We start from the raw sequence: 15791 nt of genomic DNA, 5'->3' as shown, positions 1-15791 counted from the left end.
GGAAAGGCTGCATCCACGCAGAATTTTGCCATACTAGGGACCAGAACCCAGGGCCTCTTGCGTCCCAGGTCAGTTCTCTTATCACTGAGCCCCAGCCCCAACAGATCGGTTGGCGAGTGCACCCCACACACTCTGGAAAGGTTATTCTGGAAGGAGGAAAGTTACCCATGCTTATCTGGAACTGGGAGTTTAAATGAGTGTCTCTTGCTCTGTCTAGTGGCCCCACCCCCAAAGAATCTTGCACACTGCTTATAACTACACAAACCCCAGAAAGGACAAGTCCTGGCGGCCTAGGCTGTCTTCTCAGAAGTCCATGTGCAAGGTAGCCATGCGCCTCGTTTAATTTTCTTTGGGGAGGTAATTGAGAAGAAAAGGCTAAAAGCAAAGTTTAGGGGCTAGCCCCTCCTCCTGAAATTCCCAAGAAGTCAGGGAACTTTGAAGGGAAGGCCGGATGAGCGGGGGAAGGGGGAGCCTCCTAGATACCCATAGCGGAATTTGTATGGTGCCATTTTTTCTTCGCAGTCCCGCCAACTGGCTCTTTTCTTGCTTTCTCTTTTGGTCCGACCCTGAACTCATTTTATGGGACCAGACCTAGGGGCCAGTGCACGTGAGGCTGGCGCTCTTACCAACTGAGCCATGTCCCCACTCCCAACAACTGGCTCTGGTTGGACTCCATTCTTTCCTGGGTCAAACACTGGGAACAATGACTCAACCTCCCTCTGGTCACAAGGCAGAAGTGGAAAAAGTAGGGCTTTTATTTTGTTTTGCTTTTATCACGTTTTATTTGTTTTGTGGGTGGGTGAGCATACCAAGGTGGGCATGTGGAAGTCAGAAAGAGAACTTGCTGTAGTCAGTCCTCTCCTGTTATGTGGAAGGAACCCAGGTATTACACTCACGTCTTGCTTGGCACTGTGTGCCTTTACCCACCGGACCGTCTCACTAGCCCCAAAGTTGTGTCTTAATAGGCATTTCTAGAACATCCCCTTTCCAGGTTCATCTTCACACCTTTCTCCCACCCAGTCTGGCTTTAGTCAGAGAGTAGGGAGCCTGTGCTGACTGGCGCTTCCCTCACCGCCCCTTGGAGAGGACCAGGCAGGCCCAAGGGGACGGGTGAATAACGGAAAACAAAGTCCTAATAAAATAGTCACTTTTATTTCTTAGCAAAACTATTTCCTCCGTGAGGGGTATTTACAACAGAGAAGGAGAAGTGGGTAAGTTCACAGCAATTTGGAGAAGAGGGAAGGCTCCGGGGGCCCCAAGGCTGGGAGACAGACACTTCACACGATTAAATAGAACAGCCTTTCCGGTCTGGGACCCGGGAAGTCGCTAGAGAAACTAGATGGGAACGAGGCCCCTGGAGGAAGTGGGGATATAAGGGGACTCGCACAAACCACACACCCGCCTGGGCTGGGCCCGGGATCGCCTGCGAGTTTTGCGTGTTCTAGACTGCAGACCCCAGGGATGTCTGACAGGTCTGGTGCCCACAGAACCCGAGGCGGGGCCTTGTGGGGCGGGGCCGGGCGGCAGCCGAGGGGCGGAGCCAGGGCGCATGCAAACACGGAGAGGGAGGAGGAGCGACACGGAGGGGGGCGTGGTGGCGCGCGCAGCTGGGAGCGAGCGCGCGGAGGCGGGGCCGGGGCGGGTCACGGGCGGTGCAGCAGCACGTGCTCAATGTAATTCTCCAGCTCCTCCTGCTCCTGCAGCCGGCGTTCCTCCGCGTCCGCTTCCTCCTGCGCGCGCCTGGCCTGGGCCTCCAGATCCGGATGGTGGCGCGCAGGTGGCAACGCGTGATGGAAGTGACGGCGGCGGGAGGATGCCGGCGGCTGCAGTGTCCGCGGCCGAATGTAGTTTGGGAAGGGGTGATAGGGCCCCGGGGGAAACACCTCATCCTCCTCCCGATCCCAGGGTGGGAGCACTTCGTTCCAGTCCGGCAACTCATCCCGGGCCGGGGCGGGAGGTGGGGGCTGCGGAGAGCGGACATGGGTCGGGGCTGGGGCAGCCCTGGGGGGTGGCACCGGCTCGGGAGGGGCGTTCTTCTTCCGCTTCCGTTTCTCCTCCACCTCTTCGATGATGCTGACCACATCGTCTGCTGGCAGGTGGAGTTTGGTGGACAGTTCAATGAGACTATCGATCGTCTGCGGATCCATCTCCTCGTCGTCGTCATCCTCCTCCCCGCCCTCCTCTGCCCCCTCAGCATCCTTCCGCCGATGGCCTGGCGCCTCCTCCTGGGAGCGTTTGTCCTCGGCTCCGGCTTCCCCGTCCTCCTCCTCGGCGAACAGGAGTGCGTTCTGCCGCGCCCTCTCCGCCTCCTCTGCCTCCGCCTCCGCCTCCGCTGCCTCCTCATCCTCTTCCCCCACATCGTCCTCCCCACCACCTCGTCTCTCCTGCTCCGCCTCCTCCTCCCTCTCGTTCTCCCGCTCTTGCTGAGTCTCCTGCAGCCCGCGACCCCCGAGATCGCGCTGCCGGGCTCCGCCCTGCAACAGATACTGGAGCAGCAGGTCGGAGGCGAGATCGGCCAGCCGCTCTTCTTGCGCCGCGGCCTGCCGGGTGGCCTCCGCCTGTCTCCTCCCTGCCTCTACCTGAGCTAACCCTTGCTGAAGCAGGCGCTCTCCTGCCTCGGAGCCGCCCAGAAATGAGCCCTCGAGCCGGCGCACCTTAGGGAAGGGGCCACCTAGACTTTGGTACGCCTTGGATAAGGGTGTCAAAGTCTCACCTAGATGTGTTTTAGGGGAGGACACTCCTTCCCCGAACTGATGAGTTTCGGGAAGGGGAGCGCTTTCGGACATTCGAGCCTGAAATTGGGAAGGGACCGGGGGCGGCAGAGGAGCGCGCTCCGGAACGCGCGCCTGGAACTCTCCCCAGGAAGCGCGCCACACGCGCTCTGGCCCGGGGCTCTCCAGGTTGACTCGGGTCAGCGTGTGCGTGCGGGTTTCCGTCTCTGCTGCCGCCGTCTCTTGCTGGCGCTTAGCATTGCTCGGACTGAAATCTCGAAGTTCTTGGAGCAAGGATGCTAGCGCCTCCAGCTCTTCTGAGCGGTCGTCCTCCTCGGGATCGCGGTCCTGAGTCTGAGGGCGAGGGGGGGGCACAGCGGGCGCTTGGATTTCTGGTGCCGGGAGGCTATGGGTCTGACTGCGCACGGACTCGGTCAGCAGAGCTTCTGCTGCTTCTTCGGGTGTTCCCTGCTGGGAACCTGCCGGGGGCGAGGCCGGACGGTCCAGTGCCTGCAACAGTACCGAGGCCAGCGCCCGGGGATCCACGCCCTGGAAGAGCTCTCCCTGGTCCTGAGGCTCGGGATTCCGAGCAGCTCGGACCTCTGGGACGCTGTCATCCTTTGGCCGGGACACTGCGTCCTCAGCTACCTGCCCATTATGCTCAGAGCCGAGGGGAGGAGGGAAAGCATCGGAGCGCCCGGGGGGCGCCGCTCCCAACCCCTGGATCAGTAGAAGGAAGCAGAAGAGGACGGATGCCGGCAACGTGAAGGTTTTCATGACCAACGGGCTGCCAGAGACTGAAAAATAGAAGAAATCAAAGAAATAGAGGATTTCCATAAGAATTCCCCGCTTTCTATTTCTGCATTCCCTCCCCCCACCTTTAAGCAGGAAATCCGGGGTTTCCCTCATTTCTCTAACCTTACCCGAAAAGAAACGTTTAGCAGAGAACAAGAAAGATGTGGCGATCTCTGGGGTCGTGCAAATGGGCAGAGAACGCCCGCAATCCTCCTTCTGGGTACCCAGTGCCTCCTGTCGCCCCCTTCCCTAAGTCATCTCTCAGCCAGCGCCCGCGTACTAAGCAGCAATGATAAGCGGGAGGGGGGGATCTGTTCCCTCCCCACAGGACTCCCCGGATGGTGCGTGGGTGACTTCATCAGCGACAGAAAAGCAGAGACTCCCCGTTTACCAAAGACCCTTCCCAGGGGCACACCGCTATGCTCTCAATACCCCATATGAAAAAAAAAATCCTCCCTTCACGCCCACGAGTGAAGAGGGTTGGAGGGATGGACAGCGGAGTATTTACCAGCCGGTGTCACGACGGCGGGAGGTGGAGAGGAGGGTCGGGGCAGGGGGGAAATCGGGACCGGTCCGCCTTGGCTCCGTTCCGTGGCTGGAGTATGAGCGATGGTCGAGGGCTGGCGTCCTAGGAGTTGGGCTCAGCTGGGTCAGCAACAGCGCTCTCGCTCCGGCTTCAGCACGCTGGACAGCGCCCGCGCCGCCGCTGCCTTATAAAGGGGAGCGCGCGGGGTCACGTGGGCTAGCCCCGCCCCATTGACGTCAATGTTCATTCATGGGGAAGCGGGCGGGTGTCTGGTGGACAGTGAAAGTCCAATGATTGGAGGATAATCGTCGCTCCTGGCCTGCACCTGCGCAGTAGGGCCCTCGGCTAGAGGGGCGTGCGCTAGCCGATCTCCGGGAAATGAATGAATGAATGAATGAATGAAATGTCGAGGCGGGCGGGGCAGGGGGCTATGAATGAATGAAGGAGGGACGAGGAGAAAAGGATGAATGAATGAATGTGAAAATGAATGGAAGGGTGGGTACAGAGGAACCAGAAGGCGGGAGGGTGGGTTACAAAGCGCTTGCGGCGCGGAGCCTGCGTTGCTGAGCAGAATAGAAAGAGGGCACCGCCAGCATCTAATTGGGCTCCAGTAAAAAATCAGTACTGGATGGGGGGACGGTAAGGGCTTCAAAGAGGAAGGGGCCTGGCTCCCTACTCCGCCACAGTATGGTCTATAGGGAGCACGCCCAAGGACAACTTGAACCTGAGAGGAGGGGGTGGATTTGCGGTGCGGGATGCCCGCCCAGGGTCAGCGCAGATGGGTGGATCTTGCGGTTTGGGTAATCACCTTGGAAAGGGTGCTAGTGGAAAGAGAAAAGGGAAAGATTGACGATGTGTGTCTCTGGGTCGTGTCTGTTCAAACCAGTTCGTGTCTGAAGGGGTTGGGGAAAAAAAGGTGTGTCTGTCCTTCTGGCCAGCGGGCTCTGCTGTGGCTGTTAGGGGGTTCCTGTTGTGCCCCCTTTTAATCCAACTCTCCCACACCCTTCAGCCTGTCTCCCTCTCCCCCACAGCCCCCACCCAAGGACATTTGGAGGGCGAGAGCAGACCAGGTGGGGAGGGGGTTGAGCAGGTGGAGAGGGTGACTCAACTCCATTTCTCTCTACCGCTTAAACGCGACCGGAGGGGGGGGGGGTGAACTGCAACGTCAGAGATGGACCCTCTCAGCCATCAGACCCTTAGACCGTATCTCCTGCCCAGAGGGGTTGGGGCTGGGGGCTTGGACAGTTAGAGGTTCCGGGAGTGGGGGGCGATGACGCAGAGATTGCGCAGAAAATCTATCAGCTAGCCGGGTCCAGTGAAGGGAGACCAGACGTGGGCGGGGGTGGGATGGGAGGACGGAAATGGGGAGGGGGTAGAGGAGAGGGAAAGGTGGCCCCGGGAGCTGCTACTGCAGGAATGAAGGGGAGGGAGGGAGGCTGGAGGGGGCTGCGGTGCAGGCGGAGAGCAGTGCGGGGGCGTGGGCAGGGAAAGGGGGGGACAATGACACACACTAGACACACAAGGACTGCGGACACAGGGGTGCTTATAGGCACACGCAAAGCCCCCCGCACCCTGACACTTTGGAAACCAGAATGGGGAGGGCATCTGGAGGGTCTCAGAACCTCTTTCAGAGTCAGCCCCCTCATACCATCCTGTTACTGACCCTCATTTTAAGCCCCTAGCTCGTGCACGCGCGGGGGCGCGCGCACGGGCACACACACACACACACACACTCACTCACGTGCTTTCTCTCTATAACCAGCAGTGGCTTCTCCCTTCCATCAGTGGCTTGACTTTCCCAGAAGAAACCCCATCAGCTCTGCGGAGAAAAGGTGGGGTGAGAGAGGAAAGAGAAGAGAGGTGGGGACAGGGGGATGGAAGGAAAAGAACCTGAAGCAGGTTGAAGGAGCAGGCTAGAGGAGAGAGAAAGAAAAATAAATAAACAAACTTGCCAACCAAGGTGACAGTAGATATTCCAAAGAATGGAGGGAGGGGTGCCTAGAGACACACCACCAACAACAACAATAACAATAACAATAACACTGCAGTATCTGACACCCCTCCACACACAAGTGCTTAGACCCTCCTTCCCTTTTCCCTCCCCATCTTCCTTCATCTTCTCAGCCTGGTTCCCTGGAGTCGTGGGCTGGGCGGGGGTGGGGGGGTCACGTTATCCTCCTTATGGAAGGTGAATCAGAAAGCTGGTGGTTCAGAGAGGGGGAGGGGAAACCTTTGGAGAGAGAAGGGAGGGGGAGAGAGCGTGATAGAGGGACTGCCAGATGGGAGTGAGAATCTAAGTCTGAGTTCCAGGGAAAGGAGACAGACACCTAAAGGAACCTTACACCTGTGTGCTTGCACGCACACACAGCACCCTCATGCTGCATGCATGTGTGTGTGCGCGTCTCTGGACAGAGATGAAAAGGATCCCAAAGCAGAGAAGAAAGGGAGAAGAAACAGGGAGAAGCAAGCAAAGACTGAGTGGATGGATGATGCGGGCCCCAGTTTAAATGGAGGGAGGGGCTTCTTTAGCCGTTTGCCACTTGTGTGACTGTTGGCACATCAATGAAATTCTAATCTCTTGGGATTGTAGGCGCGCCTGTGCTGTTTGGGGTCTTCTTATGCACTCAGATCTGGTGCCTGGCTTTGAGTGTGTGTGTGTGTGTGTGTGTGTGTGTGTGTGTGTGTGTGTGTGTGTGTGTGTGTGTGTGTGTGTGTGTGTGTGTGTGTGTGTGTGTGTGTGTGTGTTTGTGCATTCCTAGAGCTCCTTTACTGCCTATTGGAGTGTGCCCATGCCTATGTGAACTTCTCTGCATTTTAACATTTCTTGTCCCTCTCTCTTCTTCTCTATGAATCTCGGGGCATTAGATCTCATAATTGAAGCCACTTCTCTGCGGCCCCCACATCCTTATCTCTGGCTCTTGGGGGACATTCCCTATTTCTCTATCACCAGTCCCAACTCCCCACTCTTACTTTTTTGGAAAGGCAAGGAACTGCTCAAAAACTCATATCTCAAGACTGGTCATTCCAGGGTGGAGGTGGGCGAGGTAGAAGGCAACCAGATCCCAAAGGTGACAGGTTTAAGGTGACAGGTTTGGCGATTTCATTGCATAGGTCTGGACCCCTCCCGCCTTCCTGCCCTTGGGGCTCTGTCTCTCTCTCCCTGGCCCCTAAGTCACCTCATTCCCATATCACACTTGCCCTCCCAGGGATGACCCATGCCCTTCATAGCTTCTCCCTTTTTCCTTATTTTGTTGTGTTTGAGAAGTAGCCCAGACTGGCCTCCCTTCCTGTCGGAAGATGACCTTGTTGGAAGATAACCAGATTATCTCTCCCTCCTAAGTGCTAGGACTACTGATATGCTCCACAATGCCCAGTTTATGCAGAGTTGGGGATTGAACTCAGGGCTTCATGTATGCTAGGCAAGCGCTCTACCGACTGAGCTACATGCTGCCCACTCAACCCTAGCCCCATCAATAACCTCTTAAGACTGCTGCTTCTACACTGGAAAAGATCAAGACAGGGGGCCAGTTCCTAAGGATGGGGAGAGAAGGCAAGAAAAAAGATGATATGGGGAGACGCGACTGTAAAAGGCAGAGCTAAGGTGAGGCCCTGTAGGGGGACACTGGACATTTGCTCTGACATGTGTATATGGCCCTGTCTACCATGGTCCTGGTGTCTGAATCTCTCATGCATTCCAGGAGCAGAAGGGGAAAGTGAGGCTCAGCAGAGCAATGGTTGCAGAGTTGAAGGCTTGGGAAACCAGGGATGAGGGCTACGGGAAGGGCTGTAGGAGGTCTGGGAGAGAGAGATAGAGAGAGCAGGGGCTTGTCACACCACCTCAACCCCTGCAGCTCACCCAACCACCCCCCCTTTCTCTGTTCCCCCTCCCCCAACCAGTGACTCACCTCTGCAGCCATTTATTTCGTCAGCCATGGGAAGGGGTGAAAATTGGCCATGAGAGGGGGATTGTATAAAGAGACAGGGGTCCCTACCGTGAACTAAAAACAAAACCAAAAAGGTGTTAAAGACCCTCGGGGGGGGGAGTCAGACTTAGACTCCATTCTTGTTACACCGCCCCCCCCCTCAAGCCAACCCAAAGATGGAGAAGTCTGGAAAGGAACTTGGAGAGAGGGTCAGGAAGGGGGCCAGCAGAGGGTTCTGAATGATACATGGTGGGTAAGGGGGATTCTCACTCTGATTTTTAGTCCCAAGGTCCCATTCCATTAGACCCCCCTCACACATGCACTCCTGAGTGGGGGAGGGGAGACCTAGCAAGCCGGGGGAGGCCATTGCCGCAAAGATGAGTCACCAAGCAAAGAGAAAAAGAGACAGAGATGGAAGAGACACAGAGAGACAGCTAATTGAGAGACCTAGAAAGAGAAACATACCACATACATTCGTGTGTGCACACACAGACACACATTTGCATTCACACACACCATGACGGTGATATTCACAACTAACAAGAGAAATTGGATGCTTCCATAATCTTGTTCCAACCCCCTCCAAAATCTACCTGTCACACACAAGACCTGCTCTTACCGAGTTATACTCCGACTCTGAGACACACCTACTCAACAAACACAATGTCACACTTCACTTAGCACAGTCACCCAGACTTAACGCTGAAGATGTGCCCGGGAGTGACAGCAATCTGTGCTGACAGCCCCAATTCCTTTTTCTCAGGGTGGTGGGAAAGAGGGCTGGGAAAAGAACCCTCATAAAACGTGACTTCAAAAATCAACACGCAGTTTCGGGGACTCACAGCCTGCCTGCACTGTGCACACGCGACAATACACATAAGTAGCCTGCCTCCCATCCACACGAACCCAGTAACATTAAGCATCCTCATAAAAAGAAAAGACACTTGAAGTACCTGTTTCGGGGGGAAACGTCACGTTTGTTGCCCTGAATGCACCCCACCCAGACACCCCTTGGATCGCACATATATGTACGGAAACACAGACACACAAAGACACCCATGGGCGCACTCACACGGACGAGAACCACCTTGCGCTGCCTCGCCCGCGTCCGCACTTGTCCTGGCGCCCCCGTGTGGTAGGATTGAGGATCGCAGTCTCCGCTGCTCAGGAGCGGGGCGGGGGGATGAGGTGGGGGAGCGGGCACCCAGGTCCTTTCCACCTTCTCCCCTTCTCTGTCACGCTCTGCCCCCCCCCGAAATGGGGAAAGTCAGAGCGCCGGAAAAGCACGGTCCAAGGAGGTGGGAGCTAGACTCCTGGATCCCGGGGTTAAGAGAGGCTGATCTTGGATGACAGCGTGAACTTAGGAGCCGAATCCACAGAATTTAGGTAGCAATTCATCCCTAAATCTAGGAGAAACAGAAGCCCCGGGCTAGCCCAGACACGACCTAGGTTCTTTCTTCTGTTGGGAGGAGGTTGGGGAGTGCAATGGACAGCAGCCCCACCCCCACCCCCACCAGCCCCCTGCCCCAGGATGTCATTAGCCCAATTGCTACCGGGCTTAGAGATCCTCTTGAATCCAGGCTGCTGGAGGACGGGGGAGCCGGGGGCGGGGTGGGGAGGGGGGTGTCATCCTTCCCCATAGACGAGAAGTGAAACATACACATACAGAGGAAGGATCAAGGATCCTTTATCGTTATGTGACCATAGTGGAAATGCCCAGAAAGATGGCATGGCCAGGCTGAGGCAGAGCAGAAAATCGCTTCAGTGACTGAACTGAGAAGAATTAGACAGCAATGGCTGCCCCCTTTTGCATGCGTGGAAACCTCCTGAAGCCCTCCACTGCCCACACCTTGGATTCCATCTCCAGCAAATTCTGTACTGGAGGTAACATTTCCCTAGCAACTGTTCCCTGGTCCAACAATAAGTTCAAGTCGACAGCATCACCCAGAGAGGGGTTCTGCGCATGCTCGGGGCTCTCTGAGGTTATAGACTCTAATGAGGCTCCTGGCAACTGAGAGTGACTTAGAAACCACTTGGATCTTTCTGAGTTTGTTCTCTGCCTCTAGCCAGTGTGGAGATCCAGCAAAAGAGACCACACTCTAAAAAACACAACAGGTACTTTCCATATTTAAGCAGAAAGAGTCCAGGCAGAGGCTGCGGTGTAGCTTAGTTGGTAGAGAGCTTTTTGCCTTGAATGCATGCCTTGACTTCTATCCCCAGAACTCAGGCATAAACTTGACATCACCAGGCGTGCCCATCAGCCCAGCACTTAGAAATAGAAGTAAGAGGATCCTGAGTTCAAAGCCATCCTCAGCTTCATGCCAAGTTCAGATCAGACATGAGATGCTGTCTAAGAAAAGGCCGCTCGGTGCTGGCGGCCGCCTTTGATCCCAGCGCTTGGGAGGCAGAGGCAGGCGGATCTCTGAGTTCGAGGCCAGCCTGGTCTACAGAGTGAGTTCCAGGACAGCCAGGGCTATACAGAGAAACCCTGACTTGGAAATGAAACAAAATAATCTAGGAGCTGGAGAGATAGCTCAACGGTTAAGAGTTGGCTCCTAGCCGGGCGTGCTGGCGCGCACGCCTTTAATCCCAGCACTTGGGAGGCAGAGGCAGGCGAATTTCTGAGTTCGAGGCCAGCCTGGTCTACTGAGTGAGTTCCAGGACAGCCAAGGCTACACAGAGAAACCCTGTCTCGAAAAACCAAAAAAAAAAAAAAGAGTTGGCTCCTGATGGCTGCCAATTTCCAGACTGGTCTCCTCCATATGAAACACACCACCAACCAAATCTTCCACACTCTTTCAGCCAGTTATTACCCGATGAAACCCCAGGGACACAGGCCAGCGGCTCTGTATGGGACAATATTAATTTGGCTGGTATTTATGTACTGATTTACTTTAAGGAAGGGAACCAGCTATGGCACCGAGAGGTGTTTGGGAGGAAATGTTTATTTATTTATTTTTGTATGAGTGTTTTTTTTTTCTGAATGTATGTTTGTGGACCAGTGCATGCCCAGGGGTATCAGGGTCCCTGAAGCTGGAATGACAGACGGTTGTGATCTTTTCAAAGTGGATGCTGTGAACAGAACTGAGGTCCTCTGTGAGAGCAGTATGTGTGTTTAACTGCTTAGCCAGCAGTTTCCAGTCTGTGGAAACTCCAGTGAGTGTGGCTCTTGGGGGGTCGAAGCACACTTTCACAGGAGTCACATATCAGGCATCCTGCATATCAGATATTTACATTATGATTTATAACAGTAGCAAAACTGCAGTTATGAAGTAGCAATGAAAATAATTCATGGAAGGGAGTCATTGCAACGTGAAGAACTGTATTAAAGAGTCTCAGTGTTGGAAAGGTCAAGCCATTTCTCCAGCCCCTAAAAAAAAAAAAAAAATTGTTTTTAAAAAAAAGAGTTTCAGTTCCCTCTTTTGTGTCTGGGTTTTTCTAATTTGCCTCCAGACAGGTCAGCCCAGATGGGGTGAAGCGGTGACTTCTAAGCTAAGGAACTAGGCTTAAAGCAGATCAGAGCTCCTCCTGGGGCCCCCAAAGACCACAAGGTTCTACCCATATAAGATCTGCACAAGACTCAGACCATCAACATCCTGTCATGGAGGAGCCAGAACTGTAAAAAAAAAAAAAATGTGGTTATTCATTTTTATTACTTATATCAGTGTGACCTGTCCAGATCCATTGTCTCCAGCCAGGGACCCAACCCTATAGTTTTGTCTTTTCTCTTCAGGCTGGGTTTAGAGACCAAAATGAGCTTTCTTCCCCTAACCTGGAAGTTGGAGAAGGTTAAGTTCTTAGGGAACCCATCCCACCTCGTCTACTCCTCCAGATTTTGCACACTAACACACAGACTTGCACGTCTAGAAACCCCATGTCCCCTTCATTCAAAAAAAAAATGAAGAAGTTATTTATTGGCCCCTACTTGTATCTTCATCTTCAGTGATTCCCCCCCCCAATGGCTCAGTGGTCAAAGGGGCTTGCAGCCAAGCCTGACAGTGTGGCTTTGATCCCTGTGATCCGTGTGGGGAGAGGAGAAACCATTTGCATTTTTAGATAACCTGAACTAGCTGTGCTGTGTTCCTGGAGAAGCTATGAGCCGGCGGACCCACGACTGAACCGTTAATGCTCCAGGGTCCCGTGGGGGCAGAGCTCGAGCGGCCTGGAACGGGGGCTCGTCGCACTAATCGAAGACATTAGGCTCATGTTTCCCCCATTGCTTCCAGGATGAGGAGACTGTTCCGAAGGGTGCTTCTCGGATAAGACTGTTTGGGTGTGGGAGGGGGAAGTCAGGCTGGGGAGTTCCCAGAATCCCAAAGAAGGAAGAACTTCTCAATCCACTCTTCAGACTCCTTCAGTGTCAAGTTACTTCAATGCTTACTACTTTTTTTTTTTTTTTTTTTAGAAATCCTTTGTAGGCATAAAATTTTTGCAACCTACTTTTAATAAGGGTTCAACCTCCCCTCTAGCCACCACCCAGCAGAGGGAGTGAAAGAGAAGGTATTAGGACGTAAGGGAAGTGGTCTTCAGCAATAGTTCTTTAGGGGTGAGCCTCAGTTTTCTTTCTCAGCAGTTCAGTCCCACAGCAAACATCAAATAGGAACTCAGCAGCTGCAAACCAGGCCTCTAGGCAGGCAGACCCCACACACGAACTGGCAGCTACAGTGCAGGCAGACACCAGGCATGAACCGGCATGCCACGCCTACTTCAGTGGTGGCTCACAACAGGCCTGAAAACCTGAACGAGTCCTGAGGAAAAAGAGTCTCAAGGAGATTCAGCCTCCTGGAGTCCTGGCATTTCCAATAATCTATATACACGAACCCTATCCGCATGCTAGTATGGTGTATGCTCTCTCTCAGTATTATTAATGCCTCTAAAGATTGAATTTTTCCATATGTAAAGTTTCTACCAGTGTTCCAAAGTCCTGATAATTCCTTAAAGCCAGGAGCTCAGAATTCAGTGAAAAGGTTACTTTCATATGCAAGTATTTACCAAGACCTAGGAAATAGTGGGGTTGTGGTATTGCATTATTCATGAGAAGGTCTGCTAGTGCGGAACCCCCTGGTGCTAGCTCTCACAAGGCTCAAAGAAGCACAAATTGTGACTAGGGTGTGAAATCCTTACCTGTCTTTAGCTGACCCTAGGCAGAACTGCTTTATCTTAACTGTAAACATTACCTGGCTCCTGTAAGTCCCTTTGAAGTCATTCCTCTGTTTTGTGTCAAGTAACTTCAATGTACTTTGCCTGCTGTGACATCCTACCCCTTTGTTCTCTGTACTTTATAACACTGGCGTTCACTTTATGAGAATGCATTCAGTTCTACACCCTCTCTCTCGCGTGGACTGTCTGCCACTCATTCGCCGAGTCCTCGCTCACCTGCAACCAAGAGACCCAGTTCCACGCAGATCGGGGACCCCAAGTGAGGCCCGTCTGTGGCACCAGCAGCTGTAGTCCAACCCTGAAGAAACTGCCAGGCTTGCTAACCAGCAGTTCTTGGTGAGATCCTCTCTGGCATCACCACTACTGGAGATCAACGACACTGTGTAAGGTGAACCAATACATGGAGAATAGTGAGTCAGAGCAAACCCGATCAAAGCTCAGGGCTCTTCTCCAACTATCATATTTTCACCAGCAAAACATCATTGGAGATAATTTTCCAAAGAAACTAGAAATTTCCATTTTAATCCATTTTATGTCTGGGGTGGGATGGCTGTGTGTGTCACAGTTCATATGTGGAGGTCAGGGGACAATTTGCAGGAGTCAGTTCACTCTTTCTATCACATGGGTCCTGGAGGTTAAATTCAGGTAGTCAGGCTCGGTGAACAAATGCCTTTACCCACTGAGCCAGCTCACCAGCCCCGTTTAGTTACTTTTATTACATGTGTGTGTGTATGTGTATGTGTAGTGTGCGTGTGTATGTGTGTGGGGTGTGTGTGTGTATGTATATGTATGTGGTATATGTATGTGTGGTATGTGTATGTATGTGTATGTAGTATGTGTGATGAGTGTGTATATGTGTGTGGTGTTTGTATATATCCGTGTGTATGTGTGTGCAGTGTGTGTGCATGTGTATGTGTGTATATGTATGTGTATGTTGGATATGTATATGTGTGGTGTGTGTATGTGTGTGTGTACACTCATAGGCCAGATGATAATTTGCTTGAACCATTTCACCTTCCACTCTGTGGGTTCCAGGACTGAATTCAGGGTATCAAGCTTAGAGGCAAGTCCCTTTACCCACTGAGCCAGCTCAGAAGCCCCACTCCCTGTACTTCAGTTCCCAAAATGGGGGACATAAGCAAAAAGTTTAAGGTCCCTGAACATGAGAGGTGAGTACTGGCTATGGCTGGGCTAGGGGGCGCAGGGCGAGACTAAGCTCTGGGTTAGAGATGAGCGTCTTGCTTCAGTCTCTGGCCATTCTCTACCCTGGAGCAGACTCTCCAACCCGACACCTTGGAGCGGACTCTCACTTCTCTGTTTTGGTTGGTTGGTTGGGTTTTGGTTTGTTTTTGTTTTTCCAGGCAGGGTCTCTCTGTGTAGCCCTGGCTGTCCTGGAACTCACTCTGTAAACCAGGCTGGCCTCAAACTCAGAGATCCATCTGCCTCTCCCTACCGAGTGCTGGGATTAAAAGTATGTTCCACCTCCGCCTGCTGGAACTAACTCTCAAAGGGCATCTAGACAGACTCACGGGCAGCCCCGGCCTGCAGAGCAGAGAGAGAGAGCTCAGGAGTATATGGGACCACGCCCCAGATAGTATATACATTCTTCCCTACCCTTCTCTTATCCCAGCATCCTCATATCTTCATCTTCATCTCATAAACACCAAGGATGGCTCCAGGGGCGAGGGATGGATGGACAGAGTCACTGGGCATCCATATCCGCCCCACCCCTCTCCCGTTGGACTACATACTTCTGAAAAATCAGTACCTCTGAGGCTAGTGGCTTCCCAGCACTGGGGAAGGAAGGAAGAAAGGAAGGAAGGAAGGAAGGAAGGAAGGAAGGAAAGGAAGGAAGGAAGGAAGGAAGGAAGGAAGGAAGGAAGGGCGTGAGGTGACAGCAGCTGAGATAAAGACACCAACCATACAAACAACCCAAAGACAGGAAGGAGCAAGAATAAAAGAGCAGCAGACAGACAGGAGACCAGGAGCAGCAAGGGAGCAGGAAGCCCGAGGAGATCCCCATAAAGAGCCTCAGACATGACACCCCACAGCTCTCCGTCCTGCCGATGCAAACATAGCATTTTTTTTCTTTTTTTTTTTGTTTGTTTCTTTTTCTTTTTTTCAAACATAGCATTTTAAAAATACAGAATTATTGTTGTGGCTATATTTTCTTTTTCTCGAGACAGGATTTCTCTGTGTAGCCCGGGCTGTCCTGGAACTCACTCTGTAGACCAGGCTGGCCTCGAACTCAGAAATCCACCTGCCTCTGCCTCCTGAGTGCTGGGATTCCAGGCGTGCGCCACCACCTGACTATAAATAATAGTAATTTTTTTCTTTGTTTTAAATTAAGGGGTTGAAGAAACAGCTCAGTGCTTAAGCGCTTCTTGCTCTTGCAGAGGACTGTATGAGTGGTCCCCCCAGGCACCCACGTGGTGGCTCACACTCATTTGTAACGCCAGTTTTAGAAAATCCAGTGTCCTCTTCTGGTCACCAGCCACACGTAGACGAGCAGGTGAGACGCTCACACACATAAAATACAATAAATCTTTATTTGAAAATGTTTTGGCCAGCGTGGTGGCGCACGCCTTTAATCCCAGCACCCGGGAGGCAGAGGCAGGTGGATTTCTGAGTTCGAGGCCAGCCTGGTCTACAGAGTGAGTTCCAGGACAGCCAGGG

At 53.0% G+C, this 15791-nt stretch overlaps 1 protein-coding gene across 3 annotated transcripts; it reads right to left on the bottom strand.

Moving 5' to 3' along the window:
• Positions 1-998: 998 nt before the first annotated feature.
• On the bottom strand, positions 999-5841 carry Vgf (VGF nerve growth factor inducible). Of its 3 annotated transcripts, none has more exons than XM_029533488.1 (3): positions 5774-5841; positions 4015-4216; positions 1000-3508 (listed from the first exon to the last, which is right to left on the bottom strand). In XM_029533488.1, exon 3 carries the CDS (start codon positions 3486-3488, stop codon positions 1644-1646), a length of 1845 nt encoding a protein of 614 aa, XP_029389348.1. In that variant the 5' UTR covers positions 3489-3508; positions 4015-4216; positions 5774-5841; the 3' UTR covers positions 1000-1643. The 3 variants fall into 3 exon arrangements, with proteins under 3 accessions (XP_029389347.1, XP_029389348.1, XP_029389346.1); XM_029533486.1 differs by having other exon boundaries at positions 4015-4212; positions 5774-5830; XM_029533487.1 differs by lacking the exons at positions 4015-4216; positions 5774-5841 and adding an exon at positions 3635-4004 and having other exon boundaries at positions 999-3508.
• Between the last annotated feature and the right edge of the window lie 9950 nt (positions 5842-15791).

This window comes from Mus pahari, chromosome 23, assembly GCF_900095145.1.
Source record: "Mus pahari chromosome 23, PAHARI_EIJ_v1.1, whole genome shotgun sequence".
NCBI classification, from domain to species: domain Eukaryota; kingdom Metazoa; phylum Chordata; class Mammalia; order Rodentia; family Muridae; genus Mus; species Mus pahari.
The sequence above is the reverse complement of the archived record's forward strand: the minus strand, read 5'-3'. Positions and strand labels throughout refer to the sequence as shown.

Excerpts from the sequence above, each read along its gene's own strand:
- Vgf (XM_029533488.1), bottom strand. The coding sequence starts at position 3,488 with ATGAAAACCTTCACGTTGCCGGCATCCGTCCTCTTCTGCTTCCTTCTA.